This window comes from Copidosoma floridanum, unplaced genomic scaffold, assembly GCF_036245765.1.
Source record: "Copidosoma floridanum isolate Cflo_tuat_1 unplaced genomic scaffold, Cflo_Japanese_pri ptg000011l, whole genome shotgun sequence".
NCBI lineage: Eukaryota > Metazoa > Arthropoda > Insecta > Hymenoptera > Encyrtidae > Copidosoma > Copidosoma floridanum.
The window spans coordinates 3,851,657-3,876,232 of NW_028321888.1; the positions used below are offsets into that span (position 1 = coordinate 3,851,657).

A 24,576-nucleotide genomic window follows, 5' to 3' on the forward strand; every position below is an offset into this window, starting at 1 on the left:
GACAAACCCTCAATACGTAAAGCACAAAAAATTTTTGTGAATAACGTTGCAATAATATGGTTTGAAATAGGAAATAATTTTATAATAAGCAATTTTCAAGTACGCATAAAATTTCTTCTAAACATATTTCATTTGTGTGACACTTCTCTAAAATGTTTTTTGTAAATTTTCTACTTCGAGAACCAGAACATTTGAAAAAGGGTTTTTGATATCAAATAAAGTTAAATACGTTTTCATTGTCTGCTTTAGTTACAACAACATATTTGATCCATTTGTATTATGAATGCCTTGAGCAATGTCTGAATAATTGTTTCTCACGTTATTTTGAATTCCACAAGTTAAAATAAATTTTTTTTTTTTGTGATTTGGATGAAACTAATGGAAATAGATTTTTCGTCGAAATGGAGAGCTTCAAATTTAGCAGCTAATTGGTCTTTTATTCTGTTCATACTTTTAAAATTGTAGTTAAAATTAAATACTTTCTTAAGTAGATAAATCTCTTTTTTTTAAGAATAATACTTTCAATTTATTAAGAAATCAATCTTAAAATTCATAACGTAAATATTCATTTGTATCATTATTTATTCAATATGCTTATGTTTTTTAGTGTATTTCTATTTGTTAACTTTGTTTCTTTTTTTTTTTAGTTTTTATACGACTTTAAATAATAGAGTTCATTTTGTAACAGTAATTTTGCACGGCGCTGCCATGACCCTACTTTAAACTACACAAGCTACGAATGCGCGCCTACTACATTGTGATCATCCTGGACCAGGAGAGGCTTTTATTTTATCGCATCTCAGTACTTATCTTCCAAATATACGTATACACACTGCTGCACACACAAAATCCCACGCTACGCTACTCTAATGACCCTCTCTCTTTCTACGTACTCTATTTTCTCTCTCTTTCTCTCTGTATGGTGTATGCTCACGTGTGCACAGCGTCCTCTGTAGGTTGAGACACAAGGGGCATTTTCTCTCGAGTGCTATCAAGGCGAGACTAGCGAGTGCCTTGGTGATGCCTCACTTCGGTTATGCCTGCTTGGTATATGCTGGGTTATTGGGTTATCTGTCTTTAAATCTGGACTGCTTTTGTAATACAGTGATTAGATATATATTCAACCTCAGAAGAGATACAGCCATGTTACCTTATTACAAGAGGCTTGGGAAGTTGCGTCCCAGTTGTAGGAGAGATTATTTTCTAGGGGTAACTATTTGTAAGATTCTTAATACAAAGGAGCCTCAATTCCTATTTAAATTGTTCCCATCCCCAGCGGATGATGTACAAAGATCTGCGCGTCTATTGCTCTCTGGTTCTTGTTTCAATATGTCGAGTGCAACTCTCTCATCATATGCTGCATCCTTTGCCTTACGTAGTATGAAGCTCTGAGATTCGATACCGGAGGCTATATGCTGGATCGCTTAAAACCTATAATACAGCTTTTTATGAGTATTCATTATCTTGCTCAAATGATTAGAGGTATTAGATATGGCTTATTTTTCACTCATATTTATTTATTTAAAAATTCACAATTAGACACTCAAAATTAATCTTAAGATGCGTAGCTAAGCTGTACCATTGCACTGTCTGATGTATTATTATTTGTATTAGAAAATTATTTTCATTGTAATTTAAAACTCAGTATTGGTAAACTCTTATAAGGCCATTGTATATGAGAATGAGTACATAAATTATGTTGTAAAATGTTACCAGAATTATTAATAATATATTGTGTATTGATTATGTATTTCTATAAGTTTGTTAACAACATGTAAAATTATGCTTTTGCCATTCGGATTACTGATCCTTGGCATAAATAAATTTTGATTTAAATCTAAAAATCTCTCTCTCGCACTCTCCCCTCTCTCTCTGCAGGTAACAGTTAATACGTTATAGCTGTTGCTCCGTTATTATTAAATTTTATGCCTTTATTTGTACCTCAACTGAAGTTTTTATCTACAGAACACCTTTCTCTGGGGCCCGGAACGGCTTTCACCTTGCGTTCTGGTGCTGTAGGTCTCCTGGAGCTCGGAGGTCAGGCTTTGAGTGCGTCCTCGTGTGGTTTCCAACCTTGATGTGCTGCCAACGGCTGGTCGTTGGACACGCTGTATAGCTTCATTCTGTCTGCTCGTCAAGGAGTCCAGCTGCGTATTTAGTAGATCGGCCGTAAACAGGTACGCTGTTTTTAGTGTTGGCTAAAGTACTACCAGTAGCCAGGCCATCACCAGGAGGTGACGTTCTCTAGCATCAGTGACTGCCTTGCCGTGGTTTCGACCACCATCTGGAGGTTTTCTCGTAAGTCACTGATCCACGGACCCACATTTTTCTTTCACTGAGCGATACAGCTTACTGGCTGCTGTTCAACTCGTTTTTCTGCTCGCTTGTTTTCATTTTGATTCTTACACTGTGACACTTATTAGTGATATTTGACTGTGAGCATTACAACGGAGTGTTGTGTAGAGATAAAAGCTTTTGCTCCTATTTTACTTACTATTAGCAACAAACGCAACTTATTTTAAATATGCCAATTTCCTTTTATATAGATCATTTTGTATCACAGTTCCGTCCGAACCAGTTTTATGGACATATAGTTTTAAGCGCGTTTAGTACTGTTATACTTGTACGTCGTAATTTGTATTGTACGTAAACGTCAGTACTATTTATACCTTTTATCCGTTGAGCACTATTTTATTAGCCATTGCCATCAAGATGTTTAAGGATAAGAAGTGCACAAAGAAAATCGCAAACGATGCGTGGAGCTGTACTGCATGCAACAGTTTATTCCACTGGGGATATATTTTAAACTATTAATTGTCGTCGAGATCCGAAAGTGATTGCCATGACCGTATGTATCGATGTGATAGAAAGAGAGGTGACGAACCCGCCAACCCGATCTCTTCGCAGGCCGAACACCATGACTCTAACCAGGGCCTTACTGGTGCCGCCGCGCTCGATTGATCGTCAGCTAGTGATTCTGGTACAGCGCAGGCTGTTGATCGGGACAGTGAGATTAGTGGTGGCACGTCGGTGGGCGCAGCTAATGCAGGGACTAAAATGCCGCTCGCTTGGAAAGACTTTGACGAAAATAGTCATTTTCTTGCGTTGATGACATCTATTAACGGCATTAAGGCTTATAGTAAAGGTCATTTTCATGCGATTGATAAGCGGCTAAATTCTATAACCAACCGGGCGTCTGAGCAGGACAAGCGTATCAATGAACTCGTATCATGCGAGTCCAGCCGTTCTTTTGATGGCGTTATAGGCCCTATATTAATTATATTCGGCTTACAACACTTACAAAGCGATATATCAAGCATACATGCTAAAAAATTTAAGGGCTCAAAGAGTTCAGTGGGGGCAGCTGGACAATCGGCGGCAACTAAGTTTAAATCCCTCGTGGTTTTGTTCAAGTCGACCGCTACGCGAGATTTTGTTTTGTCCAAGAAAAACAATTTCGGGGAAATTAAATACACTCCCTTATTTTCTGACATAAATTCGACGCTGATATCAAACTATACGAAATGCTGTCATACCTCGTGCATAATCTTTATTTCATATGCGGACCAAAGATATTGCTAGCAAACGGAAATATGAATATGTTTGGACTCGCGGTGGCGAAATTTTTGTACGTAACACCGATGAATCCGATCCAATTGTTATTTTGACCGAATCTGATCTTAATCTACTAGACTGACTACTTGTAAGATCCTCTTCAAAAACTTAGAATAATAATTGTGGCTTTCTGCGTATAGCACACATTAACGCAACTTCCGTTGGAGCGCACATGGACGAGACCAAGTATATGTAAAATAAATTAAACCATGATTTCTTAGCAATTACCTATTTATGGCTCACTACAGCGCACGATTCTTCGCTATACTCTGTTCTATCGAGCAGGTTACTGTGTAATGACTGTGCTTGTAAGTCTAGCACCGGTAAAAGGAAGTATGTCCAGGAGGGAGGTGTGACCTGCTACGTAAGAGAGACTATTCGTAGTCGGGTCGTGACTCCTCAGTCATCGCGTCCCTCAACAAAAACGAGTTTATGTTTCTTAAGTTATATCTACAAACCTCGCCGAAGTTCTTATTAGAGGTAACATACAGGTGTCCACAGAGTACGGTACTCACTGAACTTTTTGAAGCTGTCAGTGGGTGCTCCACACTTTACTCAGACATTGTTATTACAGGAGATTTAGATGTTGATATGCTGAATATGAATTACTACTCCAATCATTTGCAGGGTCTTCTTGTGGACCACTTATTGCATTCGGTGAAATTCTCGGTTACACACCACCGGATGGGGGGGGAGGCACTTAGATCGATTATTTTATAGTCAATTCATTAGATAAAACAGTCGCATCTGGTCAATTCTTCTACAGCCATGAATCGAACATCAAGCGACTTGTACTGCAACTATATAAACAATGCTCTGGTCGAGTTCCAGTAGATGACGATGGGTGTTTTGGACTGTAGGGACTTGAGGCCTACTATATACATATATGGCACCTGAAGGATACTATTGTCCTGGAAGAAGGCAGGAATGACCTGGAGCAAGAGAGATAGACCTTAGTTGTGTGAACTCGTTTATTGTACTATAATCTGACCGACTTGGTCAGTGGCTACAGGTGTACTGCTCTGCGCAGCTTCAAGCTTACTCTCTCTCTCTCTTCTTGTTCTTACTTACGTGGAGTGGGGGTGACTCCCTACACTACTCCCCTTAAGTTTTAATGCGATTAAAACTTATGAAAACAAAGAAATATATCTACAAATTCTTACATTTGAAGAGAGAGTCAAATACAATTAATTCAATATTGTACAAAAATATTATAGTTTGCGCTTAAGTCTTATCTGAACTTATTTAAATAAATTTTGTTACAATTCTGTTTTAATAATACAGTGCTTGAGTACACTCAATCGCTTTTATCACTTTTATACATGTTAATAGTTCTTACTTGTGTATTTACAATGCTTTCTCGTTTAAAACGACGATTAAATACTATATTAACTTCTTTTACTGTTCATTTGTTTCGTAGTACAATTTATGTTTTCTTGTATTATTTCAGTCTTACTTTCATAAAAATTTTTCGAGATTAACACATAAAATTCAAGAACATTAGTCACATATACAAAATTTGGTCAAACATCAACATCAGATAAAAGGTACGCACATAATCACGGCTAAGGAAATATACTATTAGTACTAAGTGCGCTTTCAAACTAAATAAATAATAAATTTAACAATAATTATTGTTGCGGTAGCATAAAAAAGATAAATACTCCAACCATTGATTGTCATTATGGAGAACTTGAAAATTAATTAATACTACTTTTTATTGAACAAATCCGAAAACTAAAATAAAAGGAATAATTGATGTCTCATAAATATAAGAAATAAATTATGTGCACATAAAAAACTTAGGAATAAATCAGCTTGGAGTGTCGTAAGCTGTAGAGTGTAACTGTTAAAAAAAATGACTTAAAGATTTATTGCTACACGACATGTTAATGTTACGCTTGCGTAGTCAAAGTAAACAAAATCTTCTCCACGCAGTGCATTAGCCTGGAAAAGCCACGTTTGTGGATTTACCAATAGAAGAGGTATTTTTTGTTGCTCATGCTCCATACTTGCCGGTTGGCCTTAAGTCCCGTGATTTCGCTTTAGCCTCTGACACTATGCTCGTGTCATGAGGGGGAAAACATAATTGTTTGCTGCTGGCCTACTATGGGGCTAAACAAAATGAATATTTCGTAATAATACCTCGCACGTAATACTTAATGTGACAAATGACGTGCACCGCAAACCAAAAACAAATATGCACTAAAACAATACGAAATACAGTAACATGGATCAAGTAGATGCGGATATTATACAACGTTTAACATGAGTCATTACAAAATGGGTATACTAATAACAATGATATGTCTTGAACGGTAATTAGTATAAAATATAATAAATTAGTACACAGTACCATGAAGTGCCTTGCAACCAGTTATTACTACAGTTGGCAACGCCTGCTATAGCAGCCGTGCAGCGAAATTTAAAAAGAAAGCGGCTCGGCCAACGACTCTACGCCAGAAGCACCAATGCTTTGTTTATGTTTATCAACGGCGGAGTAAAGAAAAGGCAGGTCGGGTGCTTTATAAGTTAATATGGTCGAAAATTTTCGCGGGAACGACAAAAGTCTATTAAGTGCAGCGAAGACCCGGCCATCATCTCTCACTTTAAATTTCCAGCCTCGATTGCAGGGTCCCAAAAAAAAAAAACAAAATTACATGGTATTCCTAGTTCACCTTATATCTCTAAACTCGCTGCGTTGTATTCAGGCTACGGCGATGGACCAGGACGATCATAATGCTCCAGTGCTGGAGGTAGACGTGCTCTGGGTAATGGGGCAAGACCACTGCATTTGCCTAGTCCCACGTGTCACTCACGCCACAAGTTGCCAGGATTTTACTGCCGATAATTTCCGGCGCCTCAATCTCACTGAAATTGATGTGCGCTGGGGATGTCACCCATAATCCTCCCATTTCAAGGTGCTGATCCAAGACATCACGTCGGGGTCACCAATGTAGGGTCTAGAAGCCTACTATATACATATGTGGCACCTGAAGGACACTATTGTCCTGGAGGAAGGCAGAAATGATCTGGAGCAAGAGAAATATGCCTTAGTTGTGTGAATTCGTTTATTGTGTTATAGTCTGACAAACTTGATCAGTGGCTACAGGTGTACTGCTCTGCGCAGCTTTAAGCTTACTCTCTCTCTCTCTCTTCTTGTTCTCACTTAAGTGGAGTGGGGGTGACTCCCTACAGGACATTAAGGCTCCTTTCCGTGAGCGTAACTATCGTGGGACCCCGGCCCTCTGGTTCACTGACAAATTGCGTAGCCAATGTAGGATTCGCGATTACATGTATCGAGATGCAAAGCGTCGACGGGATGCGGCCTTGCTGCGGTAATATAGATCAGTCCGTAGGACTTTTAGGATGGTTATAAGGAGCACTTGAGAGGATTTTCTCCAGCAGACACTGCCATCGTCTCCATCTCCACAATCTTCGTGGAATACTCTGAGACGCTTCGGTCTTGTGGCCGGCAAGTCTAGCTCGCAAGCCGATATTTTCCCCCCTAATATCCTGGGAAGTTTCTACTCCACGGTCGCTTGCGCTCAGCCACCGTGTAGTATCGAAGATTTAAATGAGATTGTTGGCAACGGACGCCACTTGTGATGGTTTTTCGTTTCGCCCGCTGGGGTCGAGGTGCATCGGGTAGTGCAGCACTGCGCTTCTAAGGCTAGAAGCAGGAGCAATGATAGTCTTCCATTGCAGTACTTTAAAGATGTATTTACGCTTATCACTCCCTTTCTAGTTCATATATTTAACACATCATTGGCTAATCATATGTATCCTGATATGTGGAAGCACTTCAGCATTGTACAGCTATCAAAGGTTAAAAACCCTTCGTGCCCGTCACATACGCGGCCAATAGCAAATTTTTCGCACTTCGGGCGGGTTTTGGATTACCTTGTAGTAGATCAAATGTGTAATTGCTTAAAGAGTGCTGCACCCTTTCAATTCGGCTTTCGACGGGGCATTAGCACCCAGACCACTCTCTTGCGGGTATCCGATGACAACCACCAGAGTATCGATAGGGGTATAACAACATTATAAGTCAACTTTAATTTTCACAAGGCCTTCGATTCGCTGGGCAATCGGAGATTTCTACTATCGCTCTAAAAAATGAATTTCTCGGGTGGTGCAATTTATTTTCTGCATTCTTCCTTGTCCGATCGCTCCTTCTCAGTGGTGCATAAAGAGGATGGCTTGTATGGGCGTTATTATACTACCTCCGGTGTTCCCTAGGGGTCTTCGCCCGGTCTCGTACTCTTCCTCACTTTCATTAATTCGACTGTGCTATGTCTCAGGTACTGTAGGGCCATGCTCTTTGCCGATGACCTCCAGGTCTACATCCAAAGCTTCCCTGGGCACATCGTAAATACGATTGCGAAGTTTAACCACGATATTAGTGCCATTGACATCTGGGTACTCAATCATGGATTGCCGTTCAACTTCTTCAAAATTAATCACAGTTGCTAGCGTCAGCATAATTACATAGCACGATGGATCGTTCGTGCGTGCCACCGATCATGGCCTGAGGTGATGTGGTGCCCTTCGTCTCAACAGTCAAAAATCTAGGCATCGTCTTCGATGACAATCTTTCCTGGAACGCCCATGTCTCTCGTGTCTCTACTATTACCCATGGGATTTATGGGATTTTTCACAGACTCCGGTATGGGGCGGGTTCGTTGTCTTGGTCGATCAGGAGGCAGCTTGTGACCTCACTTGTGCTCCCCCATTTTGACTATGCGGCACTGGTGTTCTGGATCTCTCGAAATATCTTCAGATTTAGCTACATTGACTGTTCAATCCGGTTATACGGTTAATTTTTAGGGTTGGTCAAGATGTCGAGATGAGGCCTTTTTACAGTCGACTACGTTGGCTCACCGTTGGTGCTCGTTGGAAGTACTTTTTGGGATGTATAACTTCCTGGCTGCTCGCCTTGGGCTGAGTCCACCGGTCTTTCGATCCCTTTTGCGCGCACAGTTACGTACGAGCGCTCTTTTGTCCCAAGCGCTTTAAGACTATGGGAGGAGATCCCCGCAAGGGTGAGATCGGGGAGCACTATCGAATCTTGTAAAAGAGAGCTTTTTAACTACTTGTTGAAAGTGGAATAACGCTACTTTATTGTATCGTGCCTTGTCAATACAATATTCAATAGTCCCATGGTTTAGGTAGTTGTATTTTGTTTTCACCAGGGTATCCTTCTACTTGTACTTTACATTACTTATTTTCTATCTCTTTCACGGAGCTGTGCTTACTACCATTATTGTTACTGCTTATATTGTAATCATTAATACTATGTTACAAGTTAGGCTACAATTATCAAAATTTTACTTTGCGTTTTGTAGTTTCGTAGTTTCATAACTCAGTAATTCTGTAAGTAGATTGCGAACTAAATTATTTGTACAGTTACCATACGCCACTTACCGAATACATATTGAATGTACTTATATTATTATGTATCAAATTGTAACTGCTATGTACCTTTAGTTGCCATTCACTTTATCAAACCTCGACATTAACAAATTCGTTTCATCATCAGCATCATTCTCTCTCTCTCTTAACTTTCTCTCTCTACCTACACCAACGTTCGAAATCGAGAAGCTTAAAAAATATAAAAAACTAGTTCATGAAGAACTAATGAAATGTAGCAGGATTAAATGTAAGACTCAAATCGAATACTAAGAAACCGTTCTAAGACACCGTTCTAAGACACTTGAGACAGTGTCTCACGTCCCATTGATCCACCGTCAATCACCACCACTGAATACAACGTTCTTACTAAAGTTTGTCTCCACCATCACACCACCAACGGAGAGATGTCTCACCTTATCTACGATTACGTATCTGTCATTTATACTCAATTTATACACTTTACAGTTTGTCAAATTACCTTTTTACTTTTTCACTGATAACTGTACTTCTTCTTCTTTTTTTTTTTTTATTTGTCACGTACAAATGGACAAATGGGGTCCCTGGCCCAATAAATATCCAAATTTAAATCTAAATCCAAACAAAATTTCTTGATCTCTCTTAAAAAAATATTTACTATGTACCTCCTCGAAGACTCTCTCAAGCTCTATTTCTTTACCATGCACCTCGAAACTATAGCAAAAATTACCGGAATTTTTACTGCACACACTTAGACGCTCATCTTGAGACTAACTTTCAAAAGCAAGCTCTCACTTTTAGCCCAGGCCACCACCGCTGTTACTGCGTATGTAACCTCGCAGTCACTCTCTACACATCTTCTGCTGAACAGATAGTTGCGTACTCATTTTCTCGTCCTCTTCTGTTGGCACTGCTGAGTCTGTAACCTAGCTGATTATCCGTTGGTATTCTATTCTTCTCCTTTTAGCGTATATGAGGCGTTTCACGCGAAACGTCCCAGGCCCACCGAACGAGCGCTAAAAGTCACTGTTTTGAGCTCATTTTCTCGGCCTTATTACTATCCTAAAAAAATGTTGCAAATAATATTTTCGATGTATTTTTTAGTCAGCTTTTTGGTGATATGGTTAATTTTCTAAAAAAATTTCATTTTCACTAAAAAAAAATACAAAACATTGTTACGTGGGAAAACCGAAAGGTAAGGAGGTGCTTTGCGAAAACGATCAAAAACTTGGAACCTTAAAGACTTTTATTTAAGATACTTATTTATAAGGCAAAGACGCGTGTGTGTTCCCGATTAATTGCCCAATCTCTGACTCGAGTGTCTATCTAATCCGCTTCTTCTCTCCGTTTTTTTTGTCCGTCTCTCCGAGTGTTCTCTTCGTTCTCACTGTGTGTCCGAGTCTTTTCTTCGTTCTCTCTGTCTGTCCAAGTCTTCTCTTAGTTCTCCCTGTTTATTCGAGTCTTCTCTTCGTTCTCCCTGTCTGTCCGAGTCTTCTCTTCTTTCTCCCTGTCTGTCCGAGTCTTCTCTTCGTTCTCCCGATTTTGAAGCTTGGCGGGCCTTATATTACCTCGTTCCCCTCCCGTCGGTACCCTCTTGATAAGGTAGCTTCGTGGTCACCAGGGGAAGTTAGTGTGATATGCCTAGCATATCGTACGTAACACGTCCGAGGCCGCGACGTCGTCGCCCTCGACGACGCTGGCTTTCTGATGTTTACGGTACTGAGCCTGTGGATTTGTTGCGAGTGTGCGTGTGTGTGCTGTATTGTATCTGTTGTTTGTGTTGTTTATGAAGTTAAGTATCTTACACTCATTCTTTCATTTTTTTTGAGAACCGCTGTTCCCTTTACATTAATATTTTTTCTCTCAAAATCAATCAGTCCCCTCTCATCGTGTGCTAAGTGTACAACAATTTTGTTTTTGTATGCGCTTTGCCTTACATTACAATTATATATGAAATTGCCGCGAAGCGGGCTTCTGTTAACGACTACTTTACATTCATGTGTGATTTTACAATGTGGTTTTTTTTTTTTTTTTTTATACTTTCACTTGCGCTTATTTATCAAAAAAGAGGGAAAAAAAAATTCCGTACAACCTTATCATCAAAAGAAAAAAAAAAAATTTTATTGTCCTGCGGACTGCACCCCTCGGTGTAGCCGAGTGACTCCCGGCGCTCATTCTCGTTCTCTTATTATTATGATTGTCATTATTATTCTTATCATGATTATCATAATTATTATTCTTACAATTACTGTAGATTATGATCAACGACAAAATTTTTTTTTTTTTTTTATACATAAATAAACTTAATACATCTTTCTTGTTATTACATATTTTAGAAAAAAAAAAATTCTTTCTTAGTCTCATCCTTCGGACTGCGCCCCCCGATGCAATCGAGCGACTCCCGGCACTTATCCCCGAGGCTCACTAATTCTAATTTTGTATCACGGTCACCGACAATTCTAGTATCCGTCTAGAGGATTGCAGTAGCCTTTCTGCTCTGAGTTCTACTGTCGGTGTGGTTTGAATTACTGCCAATTCTCGTGCTTCTTCTTGAACCTTTTGTTTTCCTGTAAACATTCTATAACATATCAGTAGTAGGCCCCCCCCCCCGATGAAGAAGGCACTTATACATAAGAAAAAGAAGCCCCATGCCAAAATCATTAACCCTGTAATATATAAAGCTGTTAGCTATTAGTTGCCAACCCTGATTTCTGTGATAAATACTTGTCCTAACACTACTTATACTTCATCTATAGGTATTTATTTAAATGTATTACCGTATGTACCTTACCCTTTCTCTTGTGTTTCCCCTTTATTTGGTTAGCGTTGAGCTGCGAGTGTGGCTCTCTCCTCACATATAAAGTATATAATAATAAACGTATATCTTTTAATCCTCTTTCTTTACTTTCTTTGTATAATTATTGTAATTTATTCTAGTGTCTTTGTCAATGTGGATATTTTTCTCTTTTGCCTGAGGGGTCATATAACATATTCAAGAACACTGTAGAGTCAAATAGTTTGACGATTGGTTGCCTTACATTTCACTAGTAATTTTATTTGGTCGAGACAAGCTTGGAGGTATGAATAAAAAAACAATCATTTTCTGGCAGTAAAGTTTTGATCCGTATCGTACATATTTTTAATACTTTTCACCCATACATTTCTTTATATAATGTTTTCCTCATACTCCTCTAATCTCTTTTTTTATGTAGTCAGATTAAGGAAAGGATTTATAAGGGTATTTTTTTTTCAACAACCACTTTTGACACCGTAGACGTATTTGCTGAGTTGGTTCGCTGCTTTTTCGATATTCTTTTTTTTTTTTTTTTTTTTTTTTTCTTACAACAACAAAGCTTTCGTTTTTCCTCTTTAATGTCTAAAGAAAGTGTACTTTTTAAGATGTTTGCGTAGCGACTAAGTTCTCAAAGCTGAGCTTCAACTCTACTTGCGTCACAGCGTGATTTTTTTTTTTTTGCGCGAGTAGAATCTCCGGGTGAGGTCCTTATGGATAAAATTTTATTTTTTTTTTTTCTTGCAAAAGCAGGAGCAGCTCGCGTACACTGCTGCGCAATGTCGTTATGTAAGTGACAGCTTATGTGATTGCAAGCGTCTTTTATTTTTTTCCAGTAAAGCATGCGGGTTGTAGATTCGTATGCCTTCTCTCCAATATCGACGACCCTGTTTGAATGAGGGTAGCCTAGTAACGTTGTCCTTCGATGGCCAAGTTCTCAGGAACACTGCCGCACACTGGGTGTGGTCGATTATTCCTCTCGATCGTCGAGCGGTGATCTGGGTGCATTATTTTTAGTCTCTTTTACATGAACGATTAAGTACTGGTCCATGTAGTTTTTGCAAAATTATGCTAACCTTGAGGTGGACGGTTTGACGAACGGGCTATTCGTCAATTTAAACATGGCAGTCAATTCTATGTCCCGTTACGATTATGTGTGACGTTTCAGGTGTTGTGGTTATCAGTATATCATGATGGTAGGAGTGGGATTGTTTCCAATGGAGAACGATAGCAGGAAGTAAGAAGAGGAGGTTTAATCTCTCATACTCGACGTGGGCTCGTAGGCCTTTTCAAAAAATAGTCTTATTTTTTCTGAAATTGTTTTATTTATTTTTTATCATTTCTCTATGCTCCTCTCTACCTAACAATGATAGCTGAAATTTTTATTTTTATTTTTTGATATTTTTTTTTTTTTTACAATAATGAAGTCAATCGGGTAATCAAGAATAAAATTATTTCAATTTACAAGTAAATGTCAGCTTATACGTCTGTTTTTTTCTTTTTTTTGTCTTTACCATGCATAATTTGTACATTTAGCCTGTGAGTTAATTCTACTCCTATTGAGTACGTCTACTCACTAGAGAGTGCCACACGCGCTCCTCATTCGCTTTGCTATTTTTCATGCACATTACATCAAATTACAATTGATTAATATTATTAATGCTTTGTTCATGCATACCTATCCATTATAGTTGTTGTTTTTTTCTGCAAATCTAAGTCTAACGTACATGAATATCTAGTTTGCGGCGCGTCTGGGGCCGCAAAAAAAGTTTTATCTTAAGCCTAATTAATCCCACTCTTCTTGTCATATTTTCGCGCTGCGTCCGGGGGCTGCGAAAATTTTAGAAAACTGAATTTTTGTACGTATTTTTACAATAGTCTATCTCCACAAGGGGGTGGGTTAATTGTTAGAATATCTGTTGGTTGCGCAGCAATCACTTATATTATATTTTCTTTTTGTATGATTTGTTGCTCACTCGCAGCTCGTCAGAGTGCCGCGAATTTATGAAAACTAATGCTTGTCGCTATATATATGTATTATACATGTATGTTTCTGTTTATCCTGTCTTCCTATACAATATACTATGTCGGTATACTAGCTTTGTTTTTCTTATATCCTGTATTTTTTCTGTCATTATTATTATTAATATTACTATCATTATAATTAATATTATTAATATTGTTATAACTATCGTCGTTGTATTCTCTTCAGTCAATAGTTTACCGTTGCTTCAAGGATCCGGCGGGGGTGGTGGTTCAGGTGGGGGCCTTATGCACTTTTCGTTGGGCTCCCACAAGTCAATTCTCATTCCCGGCCTTTCCTCTACATCTTGCATTTTCATGCCAATTATTACTGGAGCCCGTAATTCCTCGGACCTTCCCTCTAATAAATCATGTACGTTCGGCTTTCCTTGTTTATTTGACTCGATTAGATTCCTTACATGTTCTTTTTTTTCCTTGTTGCAACCATCTGTGTCTACGAGTTGCATTATTTTGTCCACCCGTTTTTGTTTCTCTAGCTCCCCTTCGTTTTTTGTAAAAATTTCAATTTTTTTCTTGTCATCTCTTTTTTCTTTATTAAATAATCTTATCATTGCTTCCCCCAAGCTTTCGACGTTTTCTGAACGCTTCCGGTAAATTTCCTCATATTTTAGCAGCTCTACTTCCGGAACAGGCACATATTTTATTTCGTTACTTGTATTAATGCACTCTGCGACTATTTTACCATTAACATTCCTGGCTATAAAGTTCCCGAACAATATTACTTCCTTCATTTCTTGGAGGGGTATCCAGCCATTTTTTTAATTATATTTGCCTTTTCTTATTCGCGCATAAATTATTTGCTTCGATCTCGCAGCTATTTTAAAACACTCCTGCCTTACCAGTGGTATCTCTACGCTATCCAATTTAATCGTATTTTCGGCGGCGCATATCTGGCCCCGGTATCGCTTAAAAGTATCCCACCCTATGATTCCTTCCGCGTCAATTGGAAAGTCATGAGGGACAACATGTAATGTGCACTCCAATCCGTGCAATTGAGCCTGTACTGTGCCCAATGTTTTGCGTGCTCCGTGAGTCACGCCGATAATAGCTACTCGATACCTACTGTCTATCAGCATGTCTGTGCTGAGAAAATTTTCCTTTATAATCGAAATCTCTGCGCCTGTATCCGCATAAAAAGTTGCTTTTCCATTTTTTAACTGTGGTCCTTGTAACTGAACCGATGGTGGCCTATGCCCTGTTTTTGCTCAATGTATAGTTATTTTACGAAGCCGCTCTATTTCTTCGTCACCCTCTGAAAGCTTGGGTTCGTCATTCTCTATGTGTGCGTCTGGTGTCCTTATCTGATTACTCTTTTTGCGGGCCCTATTGCCTTTCCTTGTGCGTTTGCCTCCTCGTTGTGTAGGAGTATCTTCGCGTTTTGCTTTATTACGTTCTTCTCTCTCCCGCGTTGCGTCGTTGCTTGGGCTGTTGTGTGTTTCTACCTCCAATACTTCTTGCTCCGCTTTCTGCGGCCTCTCTCTCACACATTCTCCTTCGCTGGACAGTCTTTTCTCCGTCTCTTTCTTTAATTCATGCTCGGTGTTTGGGGAGCACGCCGAACATCTTGCGAGTTTAAAGCTGCCGGCACGTCCCTTCTATTGTCAGGGCCGTATGCGTTGTTTTCTCGATGCTGTGGGCCCCTTTCCTGTGGCGGCTCTTGCCTAACTGGGTCCCTATTATAGCCGTCCCTACTGTCTTGATTTTTATAGTTGTTCCCATAACGGTTGAATGATACCCTGTTGTTGTCATTATACTGGTCACTGTAGCCGCGGTTGGTGTAATAATTGCTCCCTGTAGGGTTGTAGTTATTATACCTGTTATTGTAATAATTTCTGTCATAGTAGTTGTTATTTCTATTATTGTAATCGTTATTTCTATTATTGTAGTTATTATTCCTATAATTGTAATTATTATTCCTGTTATATTGTTCCACTGGGCCATTATTATAGCCTCTGTTGTAATTATTGAAATTATTTTTATGAAAGTTATCATTTTTACCCCTATAATCATAGGCATTTCTGTTGGTATGGGTATTATTCACGGGTTGGTTATTTCCCTCGTTTCGCCGTCTTTCCTCTTCCTCTATGTCTTGCATACGTAAACGACAGTCTCTCGCGTAGTGTCCTGGTCTCTGACAATAACTGCAATTTTCTTTTAACTCTCTTCCGTTGTCTCCTGAAGTTTTTCTGTCATTGATTACTGCTAGTAATTTTCGGCATTCCTCGACTGAATGCCCGGTTCGGCCGTCGCAATATATACAGCGTTTTACGTTTGCTGCCATCCCTTGTGCCCCGTTAGTGGTTTCTGTTGTGTTATCTTCTTTACTTGCTAGGTTTACTAGTGGCCCTCGCTCGGTTGTTGCCTTATTGTATGCAGGCAGTGCACTTACTGGTATTGCGTGCCGTGGACTGAGGTCACTCTCTATTTTTAATGCCTCTATGATATACAGAGAGTCCTCGGATTTAAGCTTGTGATTTTGCACCTGTATGTTAGGTGCAACCCATATGTAAATTGTTTGACTGCTTCTGTCTCCACGCTTTCCTTCAGGACCTGATTTTGAATCGGCAGTAAGCTTGGATTCGAATCGTGCAGCATCGTGAGCCTGTTATATATTCATTGTACCCTTCCGCCGTAATCTTCTATCGATTCCCGATTTTGCTGTCTGTATATAGGCCCATGGTTGGTGCTATATTGTCCCTATCCCTATGTTCATTAAAATCGGTCCAGTTTGTGTAATTATTAGTCAACGGTGGTTCTGCTACCATAGACGCGAATTCCTTTCCTTTTCCAGATTCTTTGTTCATATCTCTTAATTCGTCCCACAGCTGTTGAGCATGTAAGTCTCTCGTCTCGGAGTTTCTTGTGCCTTGATATTCGTAACGGGGTGTAACGTGAATCGGCCGCTCTTGTTACTCTGGCATGCTCCATTGTGTTGATAACATATTTGTTTTGTTTTTTCGAGTTCCGCGTATTTCTTCGGTTTCCCTTAAGCTTCGCTCGATAACTCGTTCGCCAAAGAGAGGGTCCATTTCTTCATTTATACGTCCTGTGTTTGCTTTTGTGTCACACAATATATCCCTTTGATCCCTTATCGTCGGTGACGGATTTCGGCTGGTCTCTGTGTTTGACTCATGTGGCACGTTCACTTCCTCTGCTCTTTTTAGTTTTGCTTCTATCTTTGAAAATTTTGTTTTTGTTAATAAGAATTATAATAATGAAATAAGTGGTATATATGGGTGCGGGTTATTATTATTATATTATTATTTTCGAATATTTCCTATATCTGTGAAAGCCTACTTATAAATTCCCTCTGTTTTATGTTTGATATGCCTAAATTTTCCTAATCTGCTGTTTATTTAAGTCTGTTGTCTCGCACGATTTTTCTTCGGGTTCTAAGAGTGAAAAAAAACGCCAAACACGGGTAGCGGACGTAATAATAAATATAAATCCGGAAAAAAAAATTTTCTACGACCGTATTTTCGCCTAATAAGTGCCTTCCCTCTTTTGCCCGGGGAGTAAGGTATAAAATTAATTTTATTATAAATGGACTTACGTTCTCGTTGATATGCACATCAGTAGAAATAAGATTTTGAAAATCATCTCTTTTCAGCGCTCACCGCTTGTCTCCTTGATCCTTGATCCTGTGATTATCAGCAGTTGGTATCCTAGTCCTGTTTTCCTGCGGGTTGATGTCACCGTCGCTTGCAGAATTTGACTGGCCCTGTCCTTTTTGATCGGCTTCTCGGCTCTTCGATTTTTAATCGTTGTATTCTCGCGGCACTGCACTATGTGTGCTTCTCGGCGTGCAAAAAAAATTTTGACTCTTACCAAACCCCACACTTAGCACCAAAACTGTTACGTGGGAAAACCGAAAGGTAAGGAGGTGCTTTGCGAGAACGTTCAAAAACTTCGAACCTTAAAGACTTTTATTTAAGATACTTATTTATAAGGCAAAGACGCGTGTGTGTTCCCGATTAATTGCCCGATCTCTGACTCGAGTGTCTATCTAATCCGCTTCTTCTCTCCGTTTTTTTTGTCCGTCTCTCCGAGTGTTCTCTTCGTTCTCACTGTATGTCCGAGTCTTCTCTTCGTTCTCTCTGTCTGTGCGAGTCTTCTCTTAGTTCTCCCTGTTTATCCGAGTCTTCTCTTCGTTCTCCCTGTCTGTCCGAGTCTTTTCTTTGTTCTCCCTGTCTGTCCAAGTCTTCTCTTCGTTCTCCCGATTTTGAAGCTTGCCGGGCCTTATATTACCTCGTTCCCCTCCCGTCAGTACCCTCTTGATAAGGTAGCTTCGTGGTCACCAGGGGGAGTTAGTGTGATATGCCTAGCATATCGTACGTAACAACATGCTATATCTCGAAAAAGCCATTTTAAAAATTTTTTTTGATAGGCTAGATGGAAAGCTGAGATTTTTTTACATTAAAAACGTCTCTTTGCACAGTGTGCATTTATTAAAAAATTCGAGTGAAAAAATACCAAAGAGTAGACGTTCGACCGTCTGAACGCGCGCCGAGGCCCAGTGCGGCGCCACACCGTGCTCAAGTTAACTTTGAATATTATGCTACTATTATATCAACAAATATTTTTTATTATTTTTTAGTTTAAAATGAAGTTCAAGATGTAGGCTTTTTAGTTTTATTATTTTGTTATAGAAAAAGTTGATGCTCAGAGCTCATAGATGTTTTTTTTAAATTCAATGTTTTATCATCGATTGAAATGACAGCATGGAATTGCAAAGAGTTGGTATTAATTTTGCTTCATCAAATCGAGATTTAAGTTTAATTTAACATTTTTTATACGACTCTTTACTCAGACAAAAAACTTTTATTTTCTTGCAATAATTTTTTAGTTTTGGATGAAGTTTGAGATGTAGGCTTTTTGGTTTTATTATTTTGTTATAGAAAAAGTTGATGCTTAGAGCTCATAGATCTTTCTTTAATTTTAATGTTTTATCATCGATTAGAATGACAGCATGGAATTGCAAAGTACCTGGTACTAATTTTGCTTCATCAAATCGAGATTTGGGTTTAATTTTACATTTTTCATACGACTCTCTACTCAGACAAAAAACTTTTGTTTCCTTGCCATAAATCTTTGCCCAGTCGTACAAGTTTTCTGCTGTGGAAATTCGAGTATTGAAGGAAACTTATAGGCGTGCTTATCTTCACCTTTATTCAATTTGGCTCCAAAACCGTCACACGCTCCCTTTCCATAGGCAGTAGCAAAAAAATGCCATTCATAATGAATTTTAAAATCTTTTTTGTGGAAAAGTATGTTTCAAAAATTGCTCTTATTTTTGAAATGTTAGCTGGCCCCATCAGTTATGTAAAAAATTTTCTTTACAACAAACTTGGATTTCAAATAATTTTTTATAACTTTTTGATACTTAAATATACTAACTGTATTATGATTTAGTTTATCGGAAATAACAGCAATACTTAATGTGTTTAAGCTTATCTTTTTCTTTATAATAAGTTACAATCTAAGTGGATTTCACAAATTAAGTGTGAGCTTATGATTTTGGCAAATACGCCATCTACAGTAAGATTAATAAATTAAAATATGCAAGGCAATTATAATGAATTTAGAACTTGAATACGCTTCATGTTCAGACGGTTCTTTTGACTCTACATAAAAATCATATAAAAAATCAAAGATTCTATTTTAATTATACAATACTATTTTAAGTAATAACGTATAAGCATACATCATTGTTAAATAAATAATTAAATGATACAAAACTGATAAAATTAGTTAACTTAAGCGGAGCGCGGCGCGGCGCCGGCCTTTGGCGCGCGTTCAGACGGCCGCAAGTCTACTCTTTGGTATTGTTTTACTCGAATTTTTCAGTGGAAGCACACTGTGAAAAAAGACGTTTTCAATGTAAAAAAAAAACTTCTGCTTTCTATCTAGCCTATCAAAAAAAATGTTAAAAATATCTTTTTCGAGTTATAGCATATTTTGTTTTTTTTTTAGTGAAAGTGAAATTTTTTCGGAAAACTAACCACACCAACGGAAAACTGAGTGAAAAATGCATCGAAAATGCTATTTGCAACATTTGTTTAAGATAGGAATAAGGCCGAGAAAATGAGCTGAAAACAGTGACTTTTAACGCTCGCGCGGTGGGCCTGGGACGTTTCGCGTAAAATGCCTCATATAACAGCTACCGGGAACAAAAAAATTCGGAGAACTATGTAAATAACGCTATGTACGTACATTACTTCAGCAAGAGTATCTTAGGTGTGGAGGTCATTCTTGTACCACAGCAACTTCCACTCTCACACCTGTATCGAATACCGTAAATTTGATGTTCTTAGATATGTGTATTAGTTCTGCATAGGAAAATTTAAAATATGTACTTGTAATGTCTTTTTTTAATGACAAATTATTTCTTTTTTCTGTTAGCTATCTTTTCACTGCAACTGTTGCTGTTTTTTCTCTTCTGCTGATCCACTTGGGTACACTGTTTGGTTGAGCCTCGTTACCACTACACAACGCGTCCTTTGAACTTGCAGATCCAGGAAGCCTCTATAGAGAGGTAACTGAGAATGCAGTCGTGGACAGCTAACAAGGGCAGGCATGAGGGTCATAACCCCATACTGTGTTAGGACAATAGGCACAGAGCATCAAGAAAAATGTACACATCCAAAAACTTTTTCAAAGGCAAGGTGAGTAAAACAAGGTAAAATTAAAATGATTGCTGTAAAAAAACTTTCTCAGAAAGAATTTAAGGAGGTTTGGGAGAAAAGTTCGAAATGTAGAATTGTGCCGAAAAAAAAAGTATGTAAAAAAATGCTCTAATGTTACTGAGAAATGAGCATGAACGGTCTAACAATAAAACCATATTATTCTTAAGTATCGAGAAAAAAGAGTTGTTGGCTTATATGATCGATACTTACTCCAATTATCATTATCATTAGTATAAATTCAATTGGGAACATGTACGAAATGAGTTTTTAAACTTAAACTTCATTTGAGTATCAAATTTGACTTTATTTTTATATTAATGATTTTGCCCTCATTAAAAAGCTGTCTTTTGAAGCTGTACACTCACTTACATTAATTTGATAATGCTTATAGTTATTCTTTTTATAAACATAAAAAACATGGTTAAATATTGAAGACTCAACTAATGTTACCTTTAGTTACATAAAAAGTTTTCCATATTTTTTTCATCGCCTTATACTGACACTGTTTAAGAAAATGCGTGATTCCGTTAATATGGCTGCATGAATTTTAGCATTACGATGTATGTACAACTGACAGATTTTTTCTTGATGGAATAATTCCTATGTCTTAACCTATACTTTGGATTTATTCTAACTCCAAGCTCAAAATGTTGGCCAAACTTTGACTCTTTCATCTTTTAATACTTTATAGTTTTATATTTTCTTGTGATAACTACCTAAACTATTGTTATCTAATAATAAATTTTATCGCACAAAAGTAGCTCACTACTAAACAATGAGTAGAAAGAATAAAACAGCGGTGCTTATTAAAATGTTTATTCAATAGTTACTACTCAGTTTGTATATATATTCACTCTTACATGTAATTATCCGAGCTTGTATCGTTCTATAGCGATTCGTGTAAGACATTCATATTGACTTGTATCTTGGCCAGTATATATTTTGATATGGGCTAAGAGGTCCCCTCGAGCTGGTAGGCAGGTTTGTGAGTCAGTGACTAGTAAAATCTTAGAGTATACGGGTTCATTTTAACCTATTTAATGAAAACAGATAGACACCCACTTCTCTTAATGCCTATTTCTAATAGAATGTAGATTGTGTGAAAAATACTACGAAAATTCTGTATTGTAAGGTAGGTTGACTATCAACCGTGATGAATACTTCAAGTATAGTATTATACAATATTTTAAGATACAACACGATCATAATTAATAAAATTGGGAGTTTTTGTCTGTTTCCACTCATAATAGTTTGACAAATTATCATCTACAAATAATTACTTCAAATAATTAGTGTATTTTATAAGTAGAATATTTAAAAAATGTATACATGTTGTTTTACTCATTCTCTTTTATTATTGTAAGCTTACAGGTGGGTAAGTAATTTTTGGCCTCCTAGACCCAATGTACTCTTTCCCCTTAGGGCACAAAGTAATTAATAAGTGTAAAGAGTGCCTAACCGGTACTTTACGCTCTCAGTAAAAAAAATATCACTTGTAGCTATAGCTGCAGAAGTAAAAGAATCGTGTCCTAGATACAAAATTTAGTATTTTCAACCCATCTTCCTGTCTTTAAACTCTATTTTTAGAAAGTAGCCACACTGCTGCAAAAAAATGAAGACTTTTCTCGGAGCACTGAAAAAATTTTGTGAGCCTGACAAAAACGTGGGTACGAGAGAAAATATGGAAAAAATTAAAAGCATCTTACCATCCGAGTTTTAATAGATATGTTGTATAGCTACTAAAGACGATAAGAGAAAAAGCGATGGAGGACATAACTTTAGGTATAAAAAAAACGATGAAATTAAGTAGGGAGAAAGTAGAAGAGTGGAGCAAAGGAAAAATCCATAAAGAGATCAGGATTACCAAAGAGAACTAGGGGTTTATTACAGTTAACAATCATAACATAAAACAGACTCTTCGAATACTAAAAGAAATGCTGGATTTAGAGGAACGAAGAAATTTGTTTATTCGGGGAGACAAAAATACGAGGACAACTGAAGAAGGAAGTATCTAGAAAGGAAAGGAAGTATACAATAATCTGATTAAGAAGAAAGTCAATGGCAGATGGAAATTTAAAGAGATCATAGATAGCTTAAAGAGAAGATATCTCAAGAAGAAAACTCTAAATGATAGGTGTAAAAAGATACAATGATTGCGATTTAAATTAAAGAAGCACTAAACACAGGCTAAGGAAGATGCTAGAAAGACACAGCTCAAACAGAAGTAGAAGAGAGAAGATGTAAGATAGCTGAATCAATGTACAACCCAATTCATAAGAAGATATGGAACGAACAGGAACCAACATATTTAAAGAGCATGATAATGGAGGCTGAAAGATTAATTCGAGCGAACTGCAGATGCAGCAATAAACTACTGGAACGAGTAGGAAGAAAGAGCATGCAGGCTATGCTACATGGAGCATAAAATCTCAAGACTTATTTTATAACACATTCGATAATTTTCCGAACTGACATAAGCTGAAGAAATCCCTACTTAAAGTTAGTGCCAGATCGAGGAGTGTCACTTATAACTAATTTAGAATAATAGTGAGAAAAGCTGAAATGTACGAAAAAAAAATACAAAACTCACGAGGGATGCATTCAATGAAATATTTTTTAGTATTTTATCGAGGGCATTTACAAAGGAAAATAAATAGTTTTGTTGGATGATAACCGATGCTTTAGTAATTTTTCTTTAAAAGTTCATTTGATTTATAAGGTATTGTCAACCAGCAGATTCCATGGATTTATGTGTATGTATGTGTGGTATTGCACAAAACTAGCAGTAGTATTTCTTTTTTAGTTGCTTTTAATTGTGTACGTCAAATGTTTTCGTTGGATGCTTCATTTGCAGGATGTAAATTTTTTGGAATGATTTGCCTCTTTTTGCTTAAAAAATAATTTCACAAACATTTTAAATCACATTTTACTGCATGAATTTCATTGAATTATTACCTTGAAAAATATTTTAAAATATTCGAGCATGCGCGAAACCATTATTACCTACATTTACGATCCCTCGGAATTGATCATGCCAAGTGTTACAACTTTAATCAGTTCCTATTTTTGAAAAGAAATAACGCAACCAGGATACCCCAATCGCACCCAAACTCTTATTCCTGCTCAGGTATACGTACAACCACTTCAAGTTTTGAGTAGGCGGTTTATAAAGAACATAAAAAACTAAAAAAAAGATTTTATTGTTATTGATTCTTATAGCATTATAAGATCAGAATACTAATAAGAATATAAATTAAAAATATTTTCTTATATACGAGTATTCTTTGATTTGTATTTGGTAAGATCTGTTACTAATTTAAGTTCATACACATTTTTCAGCAACTATTATTTACTAATTATAGTTAAAAAATAAATTACTTACATGTTGATCAAAATACCCTGCATATGCTAAAAATGCCGAAGATAGTAAAACGTCTCCAAGTATTGTTGACATTTGACTTCTAAATGTTTCACTAGTAGATTCCCATCGTTCTCTTTCGATAACTAATGATTTTAGTAGTGCTATTGAACGATCAACTTTTCCTTGGACATTTTCAAGATCAGTTTTTATAGCTTGAGCTTGAGATATAAGTTGAGCATACTCTTCTTTGTAAGCAGCTATACTAAGTTCCAACTGAGAAATTAAGTTTTTGACTTCTTCACCTTTTCGCTTGTTGGTTTCAGCTTGTTGTTCCAGAGAGTAAAGTTCTTCTCTTAGAGGCTCAACACGCTTTAACATATCTGCATATTCAATCTGTTTACAAAAGATTACATCAAGAGTTATTTTTGTTTTAATGTTTCATTTTATTGACTTAAAAAATTTTTTTCTTATGAGTTAAATTGCAAACAATTAAAACTATAGTAGACCAATATAGAGAGTGAAGAACTGGAAAAATCAAGAGTATACTAAGTTTTGTAAATACTATTAATCACTTATCATTGTTCGAAGTATAGTACCTGAAATAACTGTATACCAGGTTTTGAATCGAGGTAAGAGGAACTTAAGTAATGCAAAAAAATTATATCATTTCATTTACTACCGATGCTGGA

The 24,576-nt window shown here is 37.3% G+C and overlaps 1 protein-coding gene across 3 annotated transcripts in view; it reads right to left on the reverse strand.

Annotated features, from left to right (window-relative positions):
* Dhc64C (dynein heavy chain, cytoplasmic) overlaps positions 1-24,576 on the reverse strand; it is an 897,235-nt gene that overhangs the window by 199,621 nt on the left and 673,038 nt on the right. For all 3 annotated transcript variants that reach the window (XM_089590008.1, XM_089590007.1, XM_089590009.1), the window contains one exon: positions 23,909-24,280. In XM_089590008.1, the coding sequence (XP_089446134.1) occupies positions 23,909-24,280 (372 nt within the window). The remainder of the gene's footprint in view (positions 1-23,908; positions 24,281-24,576) is intronic.